General features: G+C 42.7%; 1 protein-coding gene across 1 annotated transcript in view; it reads left to right on the top strand.

The window, feature by feature from the left end:
* Positions 1-23,629, top strand: part of LOC145398860 (uncharacterized) — a 64,525-nt gene that overhangs the window by 40,507 nt on the left and 389 nt on the right. Inside the window, exon 4 of the mRNA XM_080271889.1 lies at positions 23,031-23,242. Coding sequence (XP_080128015.1) covers positions 23,031-23,242 — 212 coding nt within the window. The remainder of the gene's footprint in view (positions 1-23,030; positions 23,243-23,629) is intronic.

Below are 23,629 nucleotides of genomic sequence, written 5' to 3'. Positions count from 1 at the left end.
CACTCCAACATCCACTACACTACCTTGTACCTCTTTTATTACCCCATCCATATACAGATTGAACAACCATGGAGACATGACACATCCCTTTTTCAACCCAACCTACAAAGAGAAAAATTCACTTAGTTCACCATCCACACGCACTGCAGCCTTAGCACCATCATACATACTCTTCACAGCATTCAACAACTTCCCATCTACTCCATATATTCTTAATACTTTCCACAATCCTTGTCTATCCACCCTGTCATATACTTTCTCCAAATCCATGGAAGCCGCATACAGCTTCTTTCCCTTCTCTAGAATCTTTTCCACTAAAGATCTAAGAATGAATATCTGATCTACACAACCTCTTCCCTTCCTAAAGCCTCCCTGTTCTTCTCCAACTAATTCCTCTGTTCTTTCTCTAACCCTGCCAATAAGTATCCTACCATATACGTTTCCTATTATTCTAAGAAGACAAATGCCCCTATGATTACCACACACTTCTTTTTCCCCTTTTCCTTTGTAGAAGGGAATAATTATACCTGACTTCCAATACTCCGGGACTCTACCTTCCTACCAGGCCAATCTGCACATCTTCCACATCCATTCTACTACTATCTCTCCCCCATGCTTCAGCATTTCACCACAAACTCCATCAATTCCTGGGGCTTTCCCTAATTTAACTTTCTTCATTGCTTCCACAACTTCTATCCTACTGATTTCTTCCTGTCTTCTCACCTCCCTCCTTCTCCCAGCCATTCCCCAGCCACTTATACTCGCATTACTTCCATCCTGCATGTTCAGCAATTCCTTAAAGTGTTCTCTCGATCTGCTCACTTTTTCTCCCTTCTCCACTAGTAATCTACAATTTTTATCTTTCACTTCCCTCCTAACTTCACTTCCACCCTGTCTTACTCTCTTCACCTCTTTCCAGAACATTTTCTTACAGTCCCTCCACTTTACACTCAAATTCCTTTCAAATTCCTCATCCACACTCTTCTTACTCTCTCTTACTAATCTTTTCACCTCTCTCTTTCTACATATAACTCTCTCTTCCGCCTCTCAACTTCTTCCACGCCTCTATTTCTCATCCATTCATTGTATGCTTTCTTCTTTTGTGCCACGGCCTGTCTCACCTCTTCAGTCCACCACGCTGTTCCTTGCACACCCCTTCATCTTCTCTTCCTCCCACACACCACATCACAGGCTGCACATATTTCCTCTGTAAATATCCTGCACACACTTTCCACGTCCCCTATCTGCTCCAATTCATATTTGCCCAATCGTTCCTCCACTTCTCTCTTATACTCTGCCTTTTTGTCATCCTCTTGTAACCTTTCCACTCTCCTTGCAACTACTCCTTCCTCTCGTCTTTCCCTTCTTCTATTTCTCCCTCTTACTTGGATCCTAATTCTGGCCACCACCAAGTAATGGTCAGAAAGTCCACTCCCCCAACCTCTATAAGCTCTTGCATCCATTACACATCTTCGCATCCTTTCATCCACACACACATAATCAATCATTGCCTTCCTTTCGTTCAATTCACCACCCACCCTTCTCATCACTCGCCATATATACCTGTGGATCATTTTATGCCTGAAGAGGGTATTGTCACGGGGTTTTTATAATATCACGGTAATTTTGATATAAATGCTTAAATATTATTTAAATTGATAATATTCAATAATATTGAAGAGCAGAGACAATGGTTGTCTTGCTACATCAAGCAACGATTACTTTACGTTGGCTTAGCACGATTCTCTGAGAACGAGAATTTATAAACTTCCTCAACAGTACACAGCAGAGACTAATTACTCACAATTGCTGACTTACTGTACTGTTAGCCTCTGGAGAAAGTTACATCACCCCTGACAATAAATAACTAATACTAATAATAATAACATCAGGTTCTTGCTGATGCATTAACTCCTGGCACAACGGATTTTAAGTTAATACAAGACTGGTCTAAGTACCAGTTATGAAAGCAAACGTTTATGCAAGCTAGGAGCTGTATGGAAAATAAGCTTAATTATGGAGAAATGAAACAAGATTTTTACTCTACATTAAGCTCAAGAAATAGAACTGTTAAATTTATTAATCACAAAAATAAATTCAACATTACATTTCAAATCAAATCAATGAGACGCACTCGCTCACTCACACAGAAGCTAAATACTTACGCCTAGGAAAAACACCTTAACTAAGCTCTTAAAACTACAAAATACACAAAAGAAATACCAGTCGATGAATACTATGTATCACCCGAGGAGTGGGAGGACTTGATACTGTCTCAGTGGAGCCTGGGTGCTAGCGACCTCTCACACTTCTTGGAGCACAGGACCTTTTCTCCGTCACAGCAAACACAAGACTGAATTCAAATAATGCCTAAGCAGGACGCACAGGCCACCGGAAGAAGGCGTGGCTAACGGTTGAATGAAGCAGAGGCAAACGATAAAGAAATAATTGTATCGCTCAGTAGCGCACTTAGTGACGTGCATTAAATCGGTCACTTTTTGAAAACGGTGACGAATTATTTGAAAAGTATACCCCGGAATGGAGAGAGAAACGGTTAACTGAGCGATACACAGTGAGTTTTCCACTAATCGTTCGTGGCTTCTCACAAAAAGGAAATGTCGCGAATTGATTCGTGACATTACGCCCCATGAAAATTAAATCTTTCTTCCTTCAGAAGAAAGATTTCAATATACATACATATAAATCCTAACTCAGTCACACAAGATTCACACTGTGGTGTGTGTGCTATCCTGCTACAGGAGAAAGTCGCAGTCGTCAGTGAGCGAAAAAAACCTCGTATTTACGTTAATAGAAGCAAGCTTGAGGGAAAAACTCCGTGACGACGGTGAAAATCCTGTACTCAGGTCAAACTGAGCGAAAAGTCGCTACATTTACACTGACAACTAATTGTTGTGTAGTGTGATGTATGTAATACACAGTGTAGGTGTGACAGTTGCAGTGTAACTGTACCTACGTGTAAAATGACACAGTAAATAATATATGGCGATGACGAAGGCAGAGGAGAAGAGGTGGCAGCGTGCGGCAGACGATCGGCTGGCCCGCACAGCAAAACTGCTACACCCATTGCTGAACCTGCAAAACCAATTGAGGTGGAGCATCAAAAGTGTCAATGGGACAAAATTCTTATTATGTTACAATTACTCTCTCTGGCTAGCAGTCAGTACATGCTATGAAAAGTACACTCGAGGTCGCCATTAATTTTAGCACACGATTATGATCGGCAAGTTGAGAATCCCTGTGCAAACTCGGGTCTTCCATAGCCTCGAACCGCACACGGGTCCTCAACCTGTGCCTCAACCTACAGTACTTATATTAATATCGGGAAGCTGAGAATCCTTGTGCAAACTTGGGTCTTCCATAGCCTCAAGTCGCCTCTGCGGAGTTCTCTCTTCCCCCTTAACCTACAATACAATACTTATATTAGTACCGGAAAGCTGAGAATCCTTGTGCAAACTTGGGTCTTCCATAGCCTCAAGTCGCCTCTGCGGAGTTCTCTCTCGAACTTCCCCCTTAACCTACAATACTTATATTAGTATTGGGAAGCTGAGAATCCTTGTGCAAACTTGGGTCTTCCATAGCCTCAAGTCGCCTCTGCGGAGTTCTCTCTCGAACTTCCCCTTTAACCTACGATACTTATATTAGTATTGGAAAGCTGAGAATCCTTGTGCAAACTTGGGTCTTCCATAGCCTCAAGTCGCCTCTGCGGAGTTCTCTCTCGAACTTCCCCCTTAACCTACAATACTTATATTAGTATTGGGAAGCTGAGAATCCTTGTGCAAACTTGGGTCTTCCATAGCCTCAAGTCGCCTCTGCGGAGTTCTCTCTCAAACTTCCCCCTTAACCTACAATACTCGTGTATGTACAGGCCCTGGACATACTGTGTCCTGTGGGGCCAACAAGTGAGACGTCAGGTCTACACTTTTGACTGGGAACCAGGCTAGTCCTTGGATTACTCAAATCTCTGAGGATGCCTATCACGGAACCCAGCATACAACAACTGCCCATATTAGTCAGCAGTTAGTAGGCGAGACATCAGGTCTGCACCTACGTTATCACTTCCCTTGATGTATCTCACAACAAGGTTAAACTGCTGTAAATACAGTGTCCAGCGTGTCAATCTTGCATTAGCCGTCTTGGTCGTGCTAAGACTAGTGAGTGGCATATGGTCCAGTTTCCAGAACAAATGATGCCCCAAATAAATAATAATAATATTTTTTAACACCATCAACCACAGCCAAGAGTTCCTTCTCAACAGTACTGTAATTCCTCTCGGCAGGTTTTAGCCTACGGCTGTGGTATGCCACTGGGAAGATTCCACCTTCCGATTCCTGCATCAATACAGCACCTACTCCATCTTGTGAAGCATCAGTGCGCAGTATGAAAGGTTTGCTGGAATCAGGCAACTGCAAAATGGGCTCCTTGCACAACATATTCTTGAGGGTGGCAAAAGATCTCTCTTGTGCTTCTCCCCATTCAATGGTGTTTGGAGCATATTTCCGTAGCACTTCGTACAACGGTTGGGCAATGAGAGCAAAGTTGGGAATAAAACTCCTATAATATCCCACTAGGCCAAGAAATGCCCTAACCTGTTTCTTGGTCACGGGTCTCGGGGCTTCTTTAACCTTCCTGATCTTGTCACCCTGACACCTGCAGTGATTGTTGCCAACAATATGACCAAGGAACTCCACCTCACTGTGAGCAATCTTGCATTTGCTAGGCTTCACAGTCATGTTGAAACTCTGGAGTCTACTGAAGACAATTTCCATGAGTCTGAGGTGCTCCTCCAATGTGGCGGAATGAACGAGGACATCGTCAACGAACATCTCTACTCCTACAATACCATGGAGCACTTGTCTCATGGCACGATTGAATACTGCTGGGGAATTGGTAAGTCCGAATGGGAGGACTTTATACTGGTACAACCCCCTAGGAGTAGCAAAGGCAGTGAACTGACGACTCTCAGGATGAAGGGGAATCTGGAAGAATCCCTTCGCTAGGTCAAGCTTCGTGAAATATCGTGACCCTGCCAGCTTGGAGAAGATGGCAATATGGTCACCCATTGGCTCAGCATCCACTTTGGTGATTGCATTGAGCCTTCTATAGTCGCCACAAATCCTGACTCCACCATCTTTCTTGCGGACTACTACCATCGGACTACAGTAAGGAGATGAGGACTTTTCGATAATGCCTGCTGTCTCCATGTCAGCAATTTCCTTATCTACTGCACCCTGTAGTCGCATGGGAATCGGATATGGTTTAACCTTTATAGGAGCATTGCTGGTCAACTCAATTTTATGACACGCAACCTTTGCAAGTCTAGGTTGGTCTGAAAAGACATCAGCATACTGACAGAGCAGTGACCATAAGGCATTCTGGTCCCCTACTGCTAAGTCAGGGTTAAGTGAAACATCTCCGACAGTCTCTTCCTGATGGGACTGAGCGGTTAAGGGCTCGTCATCATGGTCATCAGCTGGTATCACCGCAGCTGCCCCGGTTTCTTCCAGTGGCTGGTCACTATCATCAGCTACTCGTAGGCCAGTCTCCTCGGGGTCTGACTCATGATAAGCCTTCAACATGTTAATGTGGAACCTTTTACGAAGATTCCCCATCTGTATTATGTAGTTGAGGTCTGAAATGCGCTCTACTACATTGAATGGACCCTTCCACTGCGCCAACAACTTGTTCTGGGCAGTGGGGAGTAATACCAAGCATTTATCGCCTGGACTAAACTTCCGAAGCTTTGCCTTCTTATCGTAATAAGCCTTTTGAACTTCACGCGCCTTGATCAGTTCTTCCTTAGCTAACTCGCACGTCGACTGGAGGCGGTCAGCCAAATCAAGGACGTAGGTGTAGGTGGTCTTGACTTCAGGGTCGGGTTCTTCATCGTCCCATAACTCACGAAGGACTTGAAGTGGGCCCCGGACCGACCTCCCATACACCAGTTCAAAGGGTGAGAATTTCAATGAATGCTGTGGGGCTTCTCGATAAGCAAATAGAAGAGGAGCAATGAACCGCGGCCATTCCTTTGGCTGTTCGGCGGTCATGCGCCTCAACATCTTCTTGAGAGTTCCATTGAACCTCTCACACAACCCGTTACACATGGGATGATACGGCGTAGTTCGTAAGCCTCGGATGGACAGCAACCTGAACGTTTCGTTCATCATTGCCGAAGTGAACTGCGAACCCCGGTCGCTTAAGACCTCCTTAGGGATACCTACACGACAGAACACTTCAATTAATGCCTCAGCAACAGTGACGGCCTCTATATTCTTAAGGGCCACGGCTTCAGGCCACCGTGTGCTGAAATCAACTATAGTGAGGATATACTTTGATCCATCACTAGCCCTAGGACAGATTGGCCCAACTATGTCAACTGCTACTCTCTCGAACGGTTCAGAGATTATGGGCATTGGCTTCAATGGCGCAGGACGGACACGTCCCCGGTCAGTGGTACGCTGACACACATCACAGGAACGTACAAGCCTCGTTATTTCCCGTCCCATTCCTGGCCAGAAAAAATCAGCATGGATGCGGTCAGAGGTCTTCTTTTGACCCATGTGACCTCCCATCGCTGAACAGTGACCTAATTCAAACACTGCTCGGCGATACTTTGCAGGAACGACAAACTGCAGTCGAACCTCACCCTGGGGTGTCTGTGACTCACGGTACAACCGTCCTCGCTTACGAAGGAACCTGGCTTGACCTCCCCGTGAATACTTGATCACTTTACCCTCCAGCTTCTTGCGCACTGAGGCAAGTGTCGAGTCAGTCTGTTGCTCTTGGACAACATCTTGACTACGAATCAGATCTTGCGGCGTTGCGACGGTCAACGGAGTGACGCGATTTGGAGCCTTAGCCATGGCTCGTGTTATCGCAGCAGCCGAAGTCTGAGTAGCAACATCTACGGCACAACTATTTTTGATGCCAGGTATGTTGCCTAAGATGAGGTCAAATAAAGGTTCTGGCATGACAACTGCAGCTGTCAAGCCAGTGAAAAATGGAGACGCCACCTGGATACGTGCCTCAGGGAACAATCTCACTGATCCATCAATAAGTCTAACTTGGATCTGTCGACCTGTATACTCATCAGGCCGAACTAAACTCTGCTTAACAGAGCAACCTGAGGAACCATTGTCCCTCAGGACATTTACAGAAACACCTCCCACAGACCCTGGCTGAACAAGAAAGGCAGTGTTGCTGGTGGAAGGGTCTGAGGAGGTAGCAGCCAGTCATTCATGAGACTGCGGAACAACCGATGCAGCAAACGTGGCACCCTGGGAACTAGGTGTCTGAGGAGAGTTCATGGTCGGAGGGGGACTTGTAAAGTGTTGGGAAGTACCTGTACTGGTAGAGATGGCACCACCGGGTACTTGTGGAATAAAGGCTGCATTTGCCTCCTGCCTCCGATACACTAATTGACCTGACTGAGGGTTACGTGGCTTGTCCTTGTATTGCTGCTGATGCTTGGGAAACTGCTGCTGGTTGGGGTGCTTGTTGTACCGCTTCCACTCAGGTTTCTGAGTGTTTTGCCCCTGGTCCTTCCACTGCGGTTTTGGACCTTGGCCATTATTCTGAGAACGGCCTTGGTGCTGGGATTCAGTCTGAGACGGCTTCCCAGACTTAGCAGTATCTTTTCTGCTCCAGGTGTTTTGCTTACGAGCTTGATACCCGTATGCAGTAAAGAATGCGTCAGCCTTCTCTGCCATTTGGCTGGCATCTTTCACCTGGCAGATCTTAAGCTGTGCTATGAGCTCAGCAGGCCACGACCTCTCTAGCTGTGTACGCAGCATAAGGTCAATTATCCCCTCACGCGTGGAAGGAGTTTCATCTTTCTCCATCCACTCATTTAAGTAAGCTGTGAGACGATCAAGGAACTGAACAGCTGTCTCCTTGTCTTGGAGACAAGCTCGCATGAACTGAACTTTGGCGTCGTCTACTGTGAGACCATACGCCTTAATGAGTGCAGCTTTCATCATCTCATATGTGAGATTGTCTCCACGAATTCTGTGGAGAATATCGAGGGCAGGGCCCTCAAATAGGCTAAGAAACTGAAGCCGCTTAGCTGCCTCATCCAGTTGATATAAGTCTGCCATGTCCTCAAAACGAGCTATGTACGGCTCGATTCGCTCGCTTTCCTTGTATGAAGGAAGCTTGATGCGTGGGGTCGCCAGGACATGTGCAGGGGGAACGCTCGTGGAGCTTTGACCAACTGCACCAGACGTGTCTGAAGCCAAGGAATCTCGCTTGAGCTTCATCATTTCAAGTTCATGTTTTTCTCGTGCCTCACGTTCGGCACGTTCATGTTCTCGTTCTCGCTCGCGTTGTTCACGCTCGTATTCGCGCTGTTCTCGCTCTTTTTCTAACTCGAGCTCGCGTTGTTTCTGCTCGTGTTCGCGCTGTTCTCGCTCGTATTCGCGCTGAATCTTACGCTCTTCACGGGCATCATTCTCGCGCTGCTGCTCCTGATTATGCCGTGAGAGTATATACTCTTTAATTTCGGTTGGGTCCGAAAGACCCATTTCTTTGGCTTCCTGTAAAAATACAGTAGTAGCCATTTCGCTAATTTATTAAGCAAACCGAAATTGAGTACTGACTGCTTAGCGACGAATACTAATAAACAAAAGTAAAGAGTACAGACACAAGCTAGTGGTGACCAGTCTTATCCAGTTAACTGGCAAAGAATAAATAAAAAATGTAAATGACTGGGAAGACTCAATAATAAACACAATGGGTACGCCGACTTCCCAGGAGCGAATAAAATCGTCTGGCGTTACCAAGAATAAACTAGAGTTAAGTATTCTATTGATTAATAAAGCAAAATTCACTTGCTAAATTAAGGGTAAACACCAGTAAGCTTGTGCCTATAAACTTTAATGATAAATACCTAAATATGAATGAGTGAGCACTATCTCGTGAATAGCTTTAGAGCTAGGAGTTAATATCCTGGAATGAGGTCGCCAATTGTCACGGGGTTTTTATAATATCACGGTAATTTTGATATAAATGCTTAAATATTATTTAAATTGATAATATTCAATAATATTGAAGAGCAGAGACAATGGTTGTCTTGCTACATCAAGCAACGATTACTTTACGTTGGCTTAGCACGATTCTCTGAGAACGAGAATTTATAAACTTCCTCAACAGTACACAGCAGAGACTAATTACTCACAATTGCTGACTTACTGTACTGTTAGCCTCTGGAGAAAGTTACATCACCCCTGACAATAAATAACTAATACTAATAATAATAACATCAGGTTCTTGCTGATGCATTAACTCCTGGCACAACGGATTTTAAGTTAATACAAGACTGGTCTAAGTACCAGTTATGAAAGCAAACGTTTATGCAAGCTAGGAGCTGTATGGAAAATAAGCTTAATTATGGAGAAATGAAACAAGATTTTTACTCTACATTAAGCTCAAGAAATAGAACTGTTAAATTTATTAATCACAAAAATAAATTCAACATTACATTTCAAATCAAATCAATGAGACGCACTCGCTCACTCACACAGAAGCTAAATACTTACGCCTAGGAAAAACACCTTAACTAAGCTCTTAAAACTACAAAATACACAAAAGAAATACCAGTCGATGAATACTATGTATCACCCGAGGAGTGGGAGGACTTGATACTGTCTCAGTGGAGCCTGGGTGCTAGCGACCTCTCACACTTCTTGGAGCACAGGACCTTTTCTCCGTCACAGCAAACACAAGACTGAATTCAAATAATGCCTAAGCAGGACGCACAGGCCACCGGAAGAAGGCGTGGCTAACGGTTGAATGAAGCAGAGGCAAACGATAAAGAAATAATTGTATCGCTCAGTAGCGCACTTAGTGACGTGCATTAAATCGGTCACTTTTTGAAAACGGTGACGAATTATTTGAAAAGTATACCCCGGAATGGAGAGAGAAACGGTTAACTGAGCGATACACAGTGAGTTTTCCACTAATCGTTCGTGGCTTCTCACAAAAAGGAAATGTCGCGAATTGATTCGTGACAGGTATTGACTATCACCAACCCCTCCCAGCACAAATGTCCACTAACGCACTGCCATTCTCATCTATCTCAGCAGGCACACCCCACTCACCAACTATTCCATCCACCTTCACATTCCCTACTTTACCATTCATATCACCTATGAAAAACACTCTTTCATTCCTTCCAAACTTTTTCATGCACACTTCCACAATTGTCCAGAACTTTTCTCTTACTCTGCTAGCACAGTCTTGCGTTGGCACATACACACACACAATTGCCCACATTTGTATTCCAACTTTCAACCTTACCCACACAATCCTTGACCCAAGTGATCCATACTGTCTTAAGCTCTTCTTCCATCTTTTACTCACAACTATACCTACTCCTTTTGCCCTCTCATTCTCACCTACTGCACATATACCCCATCCATACGGCATCCCCCAAGGATCTGTTTTGTCCCCTACACTCTTCAACTTATACATGCACGACGTACCCACACCCCACACACCACAGATACGCATAGCTTCCTATGCAGATGATATAACATTTACATGTACGCACCAAAACGCAAACACAGCTGCACACATCATTCAGCCTTACCTCAATACACTACACGAATGGTTCACCACAAACAGGCTCAAAATAGCCCCAGCCAAATCTACAGTGACTCTTCTCACAAACTGGACATCAGAACACAGTCACATCCCACACCTCACCATAAACAACACTCCCCTACCACACACACACACACCCAAAATCCTTGGTGTAACATACAATACATCAATGTCATTTGAAGAACACATCACAAACATTAAAAATAAAATAACACCAAGACTCAATGCCTTGAGGTCACTTGCCCATACAACATTCGGACACAACAAAGAAACCACCACCACAGTATACAAACAACACATACGTTCAGTAATGAATTATGCAAGCCTCCCTGGGCTTCTAACCTCACCAAAACACACTACAACACTCTACAGACCATACAGAACAAGGCTGTAAAAATAATCACAGGCTGCACGGCTACTACACCCACAGATCACCTACATCAAGAAACCAAAGTCCTCAAATTCAAGGATCACCTAGACATGAGAGGCACCCAGTTTCTTGCTGCAGCCTCCACAAACGCACAACATCCACTACAGTACATGGCAGCACATCCACCCACATCAAGGAACATCAAAACAACACCCAGCACACGATACCATACACAAATACTGTCATCTCTCCCCCCTCGCCCACCTCAGACCAGCTTCCAGAAGCATATCCACACTCAGATCACTCACCATTCCATTCAGTCACTTAAAGACAACACACAGCTGCATGCACGGCCTCCTGACATCCACCCTTCTGAATCCTATCTTCCTCGTGAGGACAGGGTCCACCTGGCCAGGCTGAGATGTGGGCACCATCCAGCCCTCTTCAGCTACCAGAAGAGGCTGGATGACTCCGTCGCTGATGCTTGTCCAGGATGCAACACAGCACCCCATACTATTAAGCACATTATGGAAGACTGCATTGCACACAATCACATACGCCAACAACACAACATACACTCTTTGAGAGCTCTGTGGGATAGCCTGGTCTCGGCCATGGCCTTCGTAAGGGACTCGGGGCTGTTCGGCCAGACTGCCTAGGGAACAACTAGTACTACTACTACTCCCATTCTCTCACACTTTCTCCTGCCCATGTTGTTTCAGTTATTCCACATACATCCACTTTCGCACCCTCAAGCACCTGGACAATCTCTCTCTCTTTTACCTCATCATTCGCACCTCTTACATTCCATGTTCCCATTACCAAGTCGTTTGTCCTGTCCTGGGTCGTCATCGTTTGGTCAGTCCTTGTCCGAGGCTTCTTGGTTGTCTTTTTAGTTAGTTGTCATACAGCATATTTCAAGGGGAAATAAACAGGAAAAATTAGCGAATGAGTACATGTGAGGTGTTGCCAGGTGATAATTAGCCCATTCCAGATGTATGGCAGCATCAATTACCTTTTCTCTTTCTTTTATATATTATTTTGTATAAGAATAGGGCATAGGGCACATTTCAATGGACAAAATGAGTGGAAAAATCCGGTCAGGATTTGCGTAGCACTGCGCGGCTGGGCAGGCAGGAGGAGAGGGTAATGGAGGGGAGTCAAGGACAGGGGAAAAATGGCTAAATTGTCAACAGTAGATGGAAGTACAGATGACATTAGCAGAACTGACTATAGCTGGACACTGATAGTACTGTACTGATAGTTGATACAAGCCACCACTTGAAAGCCCGGGCATATTCAAAATAACAGAATCTCAAAAGTGACACCCTGTGGTATGATCCCTTGTGCCAGAGCATCACGAAAGTGACGCCCCGCCGTTAAGGGGTAAAATTTAGTAATGGTTTTGGCACACTGTTTCATTCGGTAGTGCATTCCACTCATCAGTTGCCCTATTTGGGAAATTGAATTTCGATACGTCTTTGTCACCTCTCTTTTTATGCAGTTTTTTGCAGTGTCCTCTTGCTGATGCCTCCCCATAGGTTTTATCCTTATTGATGTCTATTTTCTCTTTTCCTGAGATGCATTTATGAAATGTAATCATGTCTCCTTCTTTCCTTCTCACTTGTAATGTTGGTAGGTTCAGTTTTTCTTGTCTATCTTCATAGCTTTGATCCTTTAAGCTTGGTACCCATCTTGTAGCAACCCTTTACACTTTTTCAGTCACATCTATGTGTTTTACTGAGGTGAGGATTCCAGACCACTGATGCATTTTCCAGGGTTGGTCTGATGAATGATATTATTATCTTTCTCAGCATGGTTTTCATTTATGTATGTGAATGCTATTTTCATATCAGCAAGCAGTGTATGCATGTTTTGTACTTTGTCATTTATGTGGTCAGCCAGAGATAGTCTGTTATTGATAATCACTCCTAGGTCCTTTTCCTATTTCTGATATGTGTATGATTGAACTTCCTAGCTTATAATCCCAATCTGGTCTTTTTCCACTTTTACCAAGCGTGATTACATGACTTATGTCTACATTGAATTCCATATGCCATCTGTTGCTCTATTCATGAAGCTTAATTCTTCTTGTAGCTGTTTGCAAGAGTCTGTGTTCGTAATTCTCTTTTGTATTTTTGTATCATCAGCAAACATATTTAGATGGCTTCCATTTCCAATGATCCTGTCTATCATTTTTTTATACCGTACTAAAAACATAATTGGTGCCAGCACAGAGCCCTGTGGAATTCTGCTAGTTACTTCCCTCCATGATGAGTAATTTCCCCTTAGGACTGTTTTCATTTTCATTTTTCTGAGAAAATCCTGTATCCAACAGAACAGATTACCTTGGATTCCTCCTTGATGGTACAGTTTCCATAAAAGTCTTAGGTGCGGTACTGTCAAATGATTTGATAAAATCTAAATGGATACTGTCCACCCATCCCTCTCTTTTCTGTACTGTTTCTGCAACTTTGTCATTGTACCTTAATAGATTTGTAACACATGATTTTCCATGTCTAACACCAAACTGTCTTTCTGGTATCGTATTGTATTTTTCCATGGGGTTTACTCAAATTTTTCTTATTAGCTTTTCTAGTACCTTGCTTACAACCCTGGTCAGGGATACTGGTGTATGGTTGAGTGGATTCTGTGTATTCCCTTTCTTGAATAGGGGAACAATATTTGCTTTCTTCCAAATATCAGGTAGTTTACCTTGACTGAAGGATTCCTTGAATATTAAATATATTGATCTGCATAACTCTTCTGCACATTCATGTAGCACCCAACCTGAAATTTCGTCACAACCATTTGCTTTTCCATTGTCTAATTTACGTTACCTTTCACGTACCTCTTGTTCTGATATTTATACGTCTGGTAATATGTGTAGGCATACATGTTCCTTATCATCTCTCAGAATTACTTTCTTCTTTAAAAACCGATTGGAAATTTTTGTTACGAACTTCGTAAATATTTTTTTCTTGGATATAGATTATTCCCTCATCCATGATGGACTGTATTTTATCTTTAACTTTGGTTTTGCCTTGGATGCAGCTGTAAGAAAGCTTCGGTTGATCACTACTTTAATTTATAATGTCCTCCTCAAATTGCCTTTGAGCTTGTCTCCTTATCCTTGTATAATCATTTCTTGCCTGTTTATAGTTATTATATGCCCACTCACTCTTATGTCTTCTGTATCTGTTCCACAGCAAGTCTCGTTTCTCTTTTGATTTTTTACATTTTGTGTTAAATCACTTCTCTATCCTTATTTCTGTTTCTTTGTGGAGAGGGATATAATTTTGGACTCGTGTTTCAAATAATACACAGAATTTTCTATATATGACATTTATATCTTGTCTTCTGAGCTCCTTTTCCCAATCTGTTTCTATGAAATAGATCTTTAGGTAATGGTAGTTTCTCTTTTTGTAGTTTAGACTCTTTTTGTAACTCATTACTGGTACAGGTCTACTTCATTTTACGCTGTATCGTTTTACGATATTTCGCATTTACGATCCTTCTTCTTAGTACCAAGTGTTCATTTTATGATTGAGCTCCCTTGCATTTACGATTGGGCGTGTGGAAATCCTGCATTCACAGGCAGATCAGCTGAGAGATGCTTGGCATACCCGCCCCACCCACACAGTTTCCCGCGCTTTTGCCAGTCTGACCTGCATGCTTGTTCAGCATACAACCTCTGTGCATCTGTGTGCATCAGTGCCCATGACATTACTATTTCTCTTGTTCTTCATATTTTGCACCCCTAGTGCCACCACCGTGATGTCTTGTAAACGCCCTGCAACATCTGGTGCTGGTGATATGAAGCCAAAGAAAGCAAGAACGTCCTTAACCCTGGAGTCTAAGCTTAATATTGTGAAGCAGCACAAAGCAGGTGAGGGGGCAAACTCCATCGCTCGTTCCATGAGTCTTTCACAGTCGACTGTATTGACTGTTATAAAGCATGCTGTCAACAGTAAGAAAGCTGGGGAGACAAGCACGACTCTACAGTACATAAAACATCATCATTATTATTGCATATTAGATCACTTGTATGGGTCTTGGGTTCCTTATACACGAGTCCAGGAACGCATCCCTATTTTAAACCTTAATTTTGCTTTACAATATTTCTGTTTACGATTGCCTTTCTAGGAACGCATACCAATCGTAAAACGAGGGAGACATGTAATTGTATCATATACAATCCTGAAGTGGAAAAGTTAATAGTACATGGTCGCTTTTGCCGAATGGAGGGTGATACGTTATGTTGTTGATATCATTATCTTGCCTGGTAAATATGAGATGTAGTACTGATGGATCCTCAGGTCCCATTTTTGAGGTGTTTTTCTTTACATGTTGTGTTAAGAAAAACTCCTATACAAGATCTAGGAGCTTTTGATCCCAACAGCTTTCATAGTTTCTTACGTCTAGAGTATTCCAATTTATACAGTATTTGTATTGAAATCTCCAGTTAATATGATTCTTTCAGATTTCTCTTCCATTCTGTGTAGTAGGGCTCTTACTCTCTGAATTGTAATTTCTGCCAGGGCTTTGTATTTGCCTCTTTCCCAAGTGTTTGTTTTGAGTGTCATGTATAGATTTGCCGGTTATTTTCCGTTCAGATGTGTCAGTCTCTAATGCAGTCAGTTCTACTTGTGATGGTATAACTAGTTGTATATCTTTGACATGTAGATTTTTCTTTGTTAATACCAGAACTCCTCCTCTTTTTTTCAAATTTCTATCTCATCTCCATATATTGTAATCCTTAAAGCGTAGGGTGTTTTGTGATATCCTTGGGATTAATTTTGTTTCAGTTCAGCATATATGAGGTTTCATTTCTTGGGCATAGTCTTTTATATCTAATAATTTGGATACCATTCTGTCTACATTTAAGTACATCAACTTAATCATGTTGTTTACATATTTGACATTTAAGTCTACTACCTTCCTTTTTCTTAGTCCCTGTTGTTTTTGTACCATTTTCATACTTGTAATCCCACTACTTTGTAAAAATATTTGCTCCTCTCCTCTTCTGATCTTTCCTTATTTTTTGTTTTTGCTTCTTTCCTATTTTCCTTTAGTGATCCCCATGTCTCCTGAGTTAGGCATCTTTTTACCCATACTTTTTTTTTTATTCTTTTTTTTTTTCCGTAAGCTTGTTAGGATTGTTTAATATTTCCTTTACAGTGCTCACACTTTGGAAGGTTACTTTCAGGGGCCTTGACTTATTTCTCTCATATTTCCTAAGCCTTTTGTGTTCCTCTATATCTTTATCACAGGTATCCTCTGATGCATTCTTTAATTTGTTCATTATATTTGCCATCTCGTTTTGTCTCTTGATATTCTGTTTCATATTTCTTCTTCATTTATACCAGTGATTACTAAAGATCTGTTGATATCTACTGATTCTTTGACCAGTTTTGGGTTGTTTTTAATTATTTCCTTCACTTCCATTTTAATGCTTTTTTTCTTCGACTCTTGTTTCTAAGTCTTTCCTTACCTTCACCATTTCAGCATACGTAGCTTGTACTTCATGAATGCAATTTCTCATCATTTCGTTCACCTGGGTTATCTTCTCTTCAGTATCACTGTTTTGGTCTATCAGACTGCCAGCTTGCCTAATTGTCTCTGTCATTTCTGAACCCCTCCATAATGCTCTTATGGTTGTCAACTGTACTCATCATTCCACTGGTCTTTTTTCTAAGTGAAATTATCTCAACTGGCAGCTCATCTATTGTTGTGTCTTTTTTGATTGATTCCTCTACTAATTTTTCATTTTCTTCCTTCTGCATGCATAGCTCTATCTTAATTTCATCTATTTCACTTTGAAAAGTTTTCTCAAGTCTATTAATTTTCTCTTCTAAATTTTTATATACTGGATTTCCATTTCATCCAGTTCCTGGTAGAAATCATCATCCTGTTTCCTACGTTTATACCTTCTCTTAACTCCTTCCATGTTCACTTTAACTAAAGATAGTACTTATATTGCAGAAAGATAGTTCTTAGAAAGATAACTTCTACTAATAAATTTGAATCTCCCTGCTACCCACCTGGTGATAATGATGACACCCAGCTGATGTTTACATGGTGTTAGCGGATGCCTTTGAATGCACTGACTTGGATGCACTCTGCCATCTGGACGGCACCTTTTATGCTTATATTTTCTTTACTATATTAGAACATCACTTAATTTAGCATGGTACAGAACTTCACTAATATGAAAGATACAATTAGGTGTGACCAGCAGTGGCCAGTACGGAACATATTGACCTGCGTCCTCTCTGTGCCCTCTCGCGTGTCTATGTGTGTGTGTGTGTGTGTGTGTGTGTGTGTGTGTGTGAGAGCAAGAGAGAGAGAGAGAATGAGTGAGTGAGTGAGAGGATGAGTGAGTGAATGAGACTGGGTGTGGGGTGGGATAGTAGGGATGTTTGGCTTTCCTATCTCCCTCCCTGTCCCCCCACCCTCCCCCACCCCTGTTTGTCTCCCTCCCCTTCCCCCTGCCCTTCCCTTTCCTCTGCCCTCCCTCACCCCCACTTGTTTCCCTCCCTGCCATCCCCCACCGATGCTTGTCTCCCTCCCTCTGCCCTCCCCTGCTCCCGCATAGCTCGCTGCCTGTGCCCACCTGGCACTCAGTTGCCTTCCCACTGCCTCATCGTCTTGCATTTGATGTTTGCTGTCCCATTTTTTAGCAATAGTGTTGTTTATGAAGATGGGAAGTTGTTGAAGTCCATGAAGAGTATATATGAGGGTGCTAAGGCTGCAGTGTGTGTGGATAGTAAACTGAGTGAATTTTTCTGTTTGAAGGTTGGATTGAAACAAGGATGTGTCATGTATTCGTGCATGTTCAATCTGTATATGGATGGGGTTATAAAAGAGATACAAGGTAGGGCAGTGGATGTTGGAGTGGCCCTAGTGAGAGAAGGCAGGGTTTGGAAACTCCCTGTACTGTTGTTTGCAGATGATACTGTGTTGTTAAGTGAAGACGAAGGGGAGCTGCAAGGCTTGGTGGATGAGTTTGGGAGAGTGTGTAAGAAACCAAATCTAAAGGTGAATGTAGGGAAGAGTAAAGTTATGGTCATCAAGAAAAGTGAAGTCAGTGAATGTACAGTGAGGCTGGATGAGGAGGAAATGGAAAATGTGAGTGTGTTGAAGTATTTGGGTAGTGTGATGAATAAGGATGGAAGTTTGGAGGATGAAGTGCATGAAAGGGTACAACAAGGAAGAAAGGTTGCTGGTTCCTTGAAAGCAGTGATAAGAAACAGGGAAGTGAGCATGGAAGTGAAAAAGTTACTACATGACAATATTAAAGCAGTGATAAGAAACAGGGAAGTGAGCATGGAAGTGAAAAAGTTACTACATGACAATATTGTGATACCAGCCCTATCATATGGAAGTGAAGCTTGGACCTTGTTGGAAGGACAGAAGTCAAGAGTGAGAGCAGTGGAAATGAGTTATATGAGAGGAGCTTGTGGAGTCACATGGAGAGACAGACTGACAAAAGAGGAAGTGAAGGAGCATTGTGGTGTGGATGTGGATGTGATAGACAGCGTTAGGAGAAACACATTGAGGTGGTTTGGCCATATGGAGAGGATGAAGAGTGAAAGACTGATGAGGAGAGAGTATGTGAGTGAGGTGGAGGGGAGGAGAGGGAGGGGGAGGCCAAGGATGAGATGGAGGGATGGAGTAGAGAGGTGTGCGAGAGAGGGGTGTGTGAGCTGGGAGCAGGGCAATGATATGGCGATCTGACAGGGAGACATGGAGGCAATTTGTTTGTGGCCACCCCTTACGGGATTAAGGCGTCTGGCAATAGATAGGTAGATAGATAATGATTCTGTGTCAGTCTGTGTTGATTGGATAAGGTACTATGTATGAGAGTTTGGGTTTGGGCCTGGAACGCATCTCTGGGTTTTCTTCAGTATCTTATGGGAAAAATTGCTTCAATATCCAGATACCCGCTGGCAAAACACCCCCACTGGTACACAACACCATCTGATACTGGGGTATGCCTGTATATACTTACTAAACCTTGAGTGATGTGCTTTAAAGTTAGTACATGTACATACTAATCCACCTTTGGGTTAATTTACAAACCCAGGTTTGTTTTATTAATACCTACCACATTTCACTGGATGCATTACAGTACCCTAAGTGTTCATGTGATGTATTTTGATTTTCTGTGGGTTAAGTGTGGTATTGTACAGCTCGGTTTTTTTAAACATACATATATACTGTACTATAAATAAATAAAAATGTTAAATCTGTAATAAGGTGGAGAACAGTCTATCAATCCATCTATAGCCACACATGACACTCCTGCAAGGGGTGGCCATTTCTTTTTGAGTTAGTGGTTTTGCAGGGAGGGGCACTAACCCTCTGCCAACCTGCTAGTTGACACATAGGGAACACATACGGATTCATTATGTGGTTACCACCCAGTGGTGTAGGTGGTTTCTCTTACAGGAAACCATTAGACCTGTCATTCAGTGTAAAGCCACAAGAAAAGGAAAGAAGAGTAATAAGTAGCAACAAGAAAGATAAAGGAAATAGGAAGAGTGGAGGATAGACACAGAAAAAGAATGATAAAGGTGAAGGAAGAAGTAGGCAGCACTACACCAAGTGAGTGGATGTAGTGCTGCCTACTTCTTCCTTCACCCTTATCAATCTTTTTCTGTGTCTGTCCTCCTCTCTTCCTATATGTGTCATCTTTCCTGTTGCTTTTTATAGCAGTAAACTCTCAATTATGCGACATAATTCAGCCATGCAGTACACCAAATAACATCTATCTCTATCTATTGCCAGACGCCTCAATCCCGTTTGGGGTGGCCACAAACAAATCGCCTCCAAGTCGCCCTGTCCCCCGCCATTTCACTGCCCTGCTCCCAACTCACACCCCCCTCTCTCATATACCTCTCCACCCCATCCCCCCATCTCATCCTCGGCCTCCCCCTCCCTCTTCCCCCCTCCACCTCACCCACATACACTCTCTTCGTCAGTCTTTCACCCTCCATCCTCTCCACATGGCCAAACCACCTCAGTGTGTTCCTCATAACGCTCCCTATCACATCCACATCAAATAACATGAAGTGCTGAATATTGCATAGTACCCTCCATCAGCTCTGTATTCGGCAACGAGCCAGATATTGTGTTACTGTCCGTCTTGAACCTCTATCCTAAAAACTTTCTCATGAGTAAAAGATGAAAATTAAGCTTAAGATACAGTAAATTAATGATACAATACAGTAATACAGCGACGGCAGCTTATGTGCCAGCTGATACACTTTGACATCAGACGTTGCACAGAACCACCAGTTATGTCCCACTTCGGTGCTGGATACCGCATAATTTCACTGGGTATTGCTTTAACCTGCTGCATCCCGGCAGATTTTTCACCACTGACCCCCCCAGTCCTGGCATATTTTTCACCACTGCCCCCCCCCCCCTCCAATCCCGGCAGATTTCCCCCCCCCCCTAAAACCTCAGCTTTTTATGAGAAACATTGAAAATTAAGAGAGAAAGTGCTCAGTTGAGTTTAGAAATACCAAATACAGGTAACAGTACGCTCACCTTGGTACTGTGTTCTCTCAGGCCAGGCTCCAGAGAAGACATTTTCTCAAGAGGGGTAACTATTCCAAACCACTCATTATACAGTATGTAAATATTTATTTATTGGTACGAATTTATGTTTAGTACAAGAGTATATTGGTTTTCACACAATAATATAGGCGATATAAACATTGTTCACTCACCAAAAACATCAACATATGGCACCTTCCTTTACGACGTCACTGCTTCATCACTTCTGCTTGCTTCTTCCTCTGGCTTCTTTCTTCCTTTGTCCTCCACCTTGGGAATCACTTTTGCCTTGAATTTCGTCATGGGAGAGACAATGGTTCAACATGTCTTTATTAGCCAGGTCACTGGTAATAGGTGAGTTACCGAGAAAATGGTATGCGGGCAGGAGGAGGGGTCAGGTGGGGCCAGGCATTATCCCCACCTGGCGTTGGGTAGTGGAAGGTCTCCCACATGTGCCTACCAATAATCATCCGTGAAGCTTGACAAATGTGTAAATGACGGACCTCGCAATTGCAAAACATATGGATGTGTTTTAGGGTGTCACCGTGACAAAATGTGGCAACGTATCCATATGTCATCGGGACGCCTCGTGTTAATAGAGCCAAGCCAGCAGTGCCGGATGTTGTGTTAGGCTGGATATTGCGATGACAAATAAATGAGAGTTTACTGCGCTTTTCTTTCCTTTTCAGGTATGACAGTAAATCAGAACACATTTGTAGGTGGTTGTCTATGATTGACCCTGGGAGTTACTGTCATGAGAGTGAAATATCACTACAAGTTTGCTAACCTGCCTGACAGTCATCCCTCCGCTAAGATCCTTGGAATGACAGATAACAATGTACTTGCCTTCAAGGACTATGTACAAGGCATCAAGAGGCAATTACAGGGCTAGACTTTGGGCAACAAAAAGAAACACTCTCCTTACTCTGCAAACAATACATTAGGTCAGTGATGTCCAGTGTCTTTCCAGCAGAGTCCCAGTACAATGCATTGCAAATCATACAGATAAATGCCCTATGTATTACCACTGGCTGCACCCAAACCACTCCCACAGCTCACTTACACTTCGGAACTAAAGTCCTTCCCGTCAGAGACTACCCTGATGTGAGGGGCACAGTTATATGCAGCATCCTGTACCAGTTGACAGCATCTCTATCATGTAACACACTTAGGCACATAGAACAGTCACCACACAAACATTATCAAACTCTCTATAGCAATATCCTACCTCCAGACATTCCAACCCTAGCAGTGAAGAAACACCGACATACTCACTTGACATGCACGCCAATACAAAACCTTGATCACACCGTACTGCAAGCCCTCCCCTCCTGACATCCACCCATTAGAGGCGTCATTAAATAGAGATGATCAAGTTCAATTAGCTAGGCTTAGAGCAGGACATCACTCAGCCCTCCTCATCTGCTAGCTTAGATTTGGGTTGGATGGAATCACAGATGGCACATGCCCACCTTGTAGAATAGGCCTACACAATATAACACACACAATAGAGCATGCACAGCACATGTCACACTTAGATGCAGACATATCATCAGTGGTGTAGGGAACCTTTGGGACAGTGCCATAGGAGCAGTTACTTACCTGGTTGATCAGATGAACTGGATCAATGAACTGAGGCAGAGCAACAACAGCAACAATATGATGCTGGGCAGAACTGTTGTGTAGAACAAGCCATTTTAGTTATGTGAAGAGATTGTTTGGTTGGCTCAAGAGTTCATTAAGGCCAAAATTTGGTAAATGGAGGTTCATTATAAAGAGGGTTTACTGTAATGAAGTTGTTGTAAGTGATCAAGTACTATGAATAGTTGAGAACTATTTTCCTTTCACCATAATCTGGACCAGATTTTTGTCCTTTGGAGCTCATTTCACGTAGCTCGATGACAAAATAGGAAAATACTGTGATGCTGCATTCTTTTCATGGTGCTTTTTTGTGACTGATATCACATTCTAGTGTTGATCGCTTGTTACAGCTCTGTGCTCAAGATGGAGAGATGGTAATTTTAGGCCAAGTTAGCATAAGAAGGCATAATCTCTCCTTTTGTGTTATAATGCTACTGTATGCTGTAGACCAGTAATCGCACTGTCTTTTTCAGATAAGATCAAAATATAGATTTCCATAGATTTATAAACAGCAGTACTATAGCTGATTTTTGTTTGACATGTGTAAATGACAGACTACTTGAGTCTTTTATGAGCTAACTGTATTCATTTTGTAGGTTATTTCTTACTGTAGGTGATTTAGCCAATACAGTAAAATCACTGTCTTAGATAAATGGTATGTGTAGTACCAGCTAATAGTCTGATAATGAGCATGAACTGTAGCAGGATAATGGGGTACAATACATTCTTTTTGTTTCTTTTTGCATGGAGTAACATTTTGCTACATGTATTATTGTACATTGTAATGAATAATGTACTACACATTGTAAATTACTCTTCCATACATCACCAGGAGACTTTAAGTTCACGATGCCTTGAAGATGGACTGGACAATGTGTGCGTGATTTTTGACTTGCATAACTTTAGCCTGATGTGTATGGATTATAGTGCTATCAAGACACTGCATACCATCATGATTGACCACTATCCTGAGCGGCTGGGTGTCTGCCTCGTACTGAATGCTCCGCTTATTTTTTCTGCATGTTGGGTCATCATACGCTCGTGGTTAGTTCACTATTATGTTCTCTTGGTTATGTTAGGATTTTGTAGTTGTGTAATAATTATAGTTGATATAATTTTGACTTTTTTTTTTTCCTGTGAAAATAAAAACAATGATACTGTGTATATGCTATTGTATATCTGGTATTCTTTTAGTTTAAATGTTCTTTTCCAGCAGTATTAATTGTTGCATTGTATGTTTTATGCATTTTTCATGTTTGTAGGTGGGGGTTCCCACGATATATCTGTTCAATGCAGTGCTGTCCTCAGGTGAATTTACACAGAGTGATAAACCATATGGTTTCCTGTTGCCAAGGAAACCATTTACTACATTAGGTGATGTCTTGCTGACATGCGCCAACTGGACGGGGCCCATAAAGTTTTGCGTCCAAA

The sequence above is a fragment of the Coenobita brevimanus genome, chromosome 1 (assembly GCF_032717465.1).
Source record: "Coenobita brevimanus isolate Jiangsu-jjx chromosome 1, ASM3271746v2, whole genome shotgun sequence".
NCBI classification, from domain to species: Eukaryota; Metazoa; Arthropoda; class Malacostraca; order Decapoda; family Coenobitidae; genus Coenobita; species Coenobita brevimanus.
The sequence above is the reverse complement of the archived record's forward strand: the minus strand, read 5'-3'. Positions and strand labels throughout refer to the sequence as shown.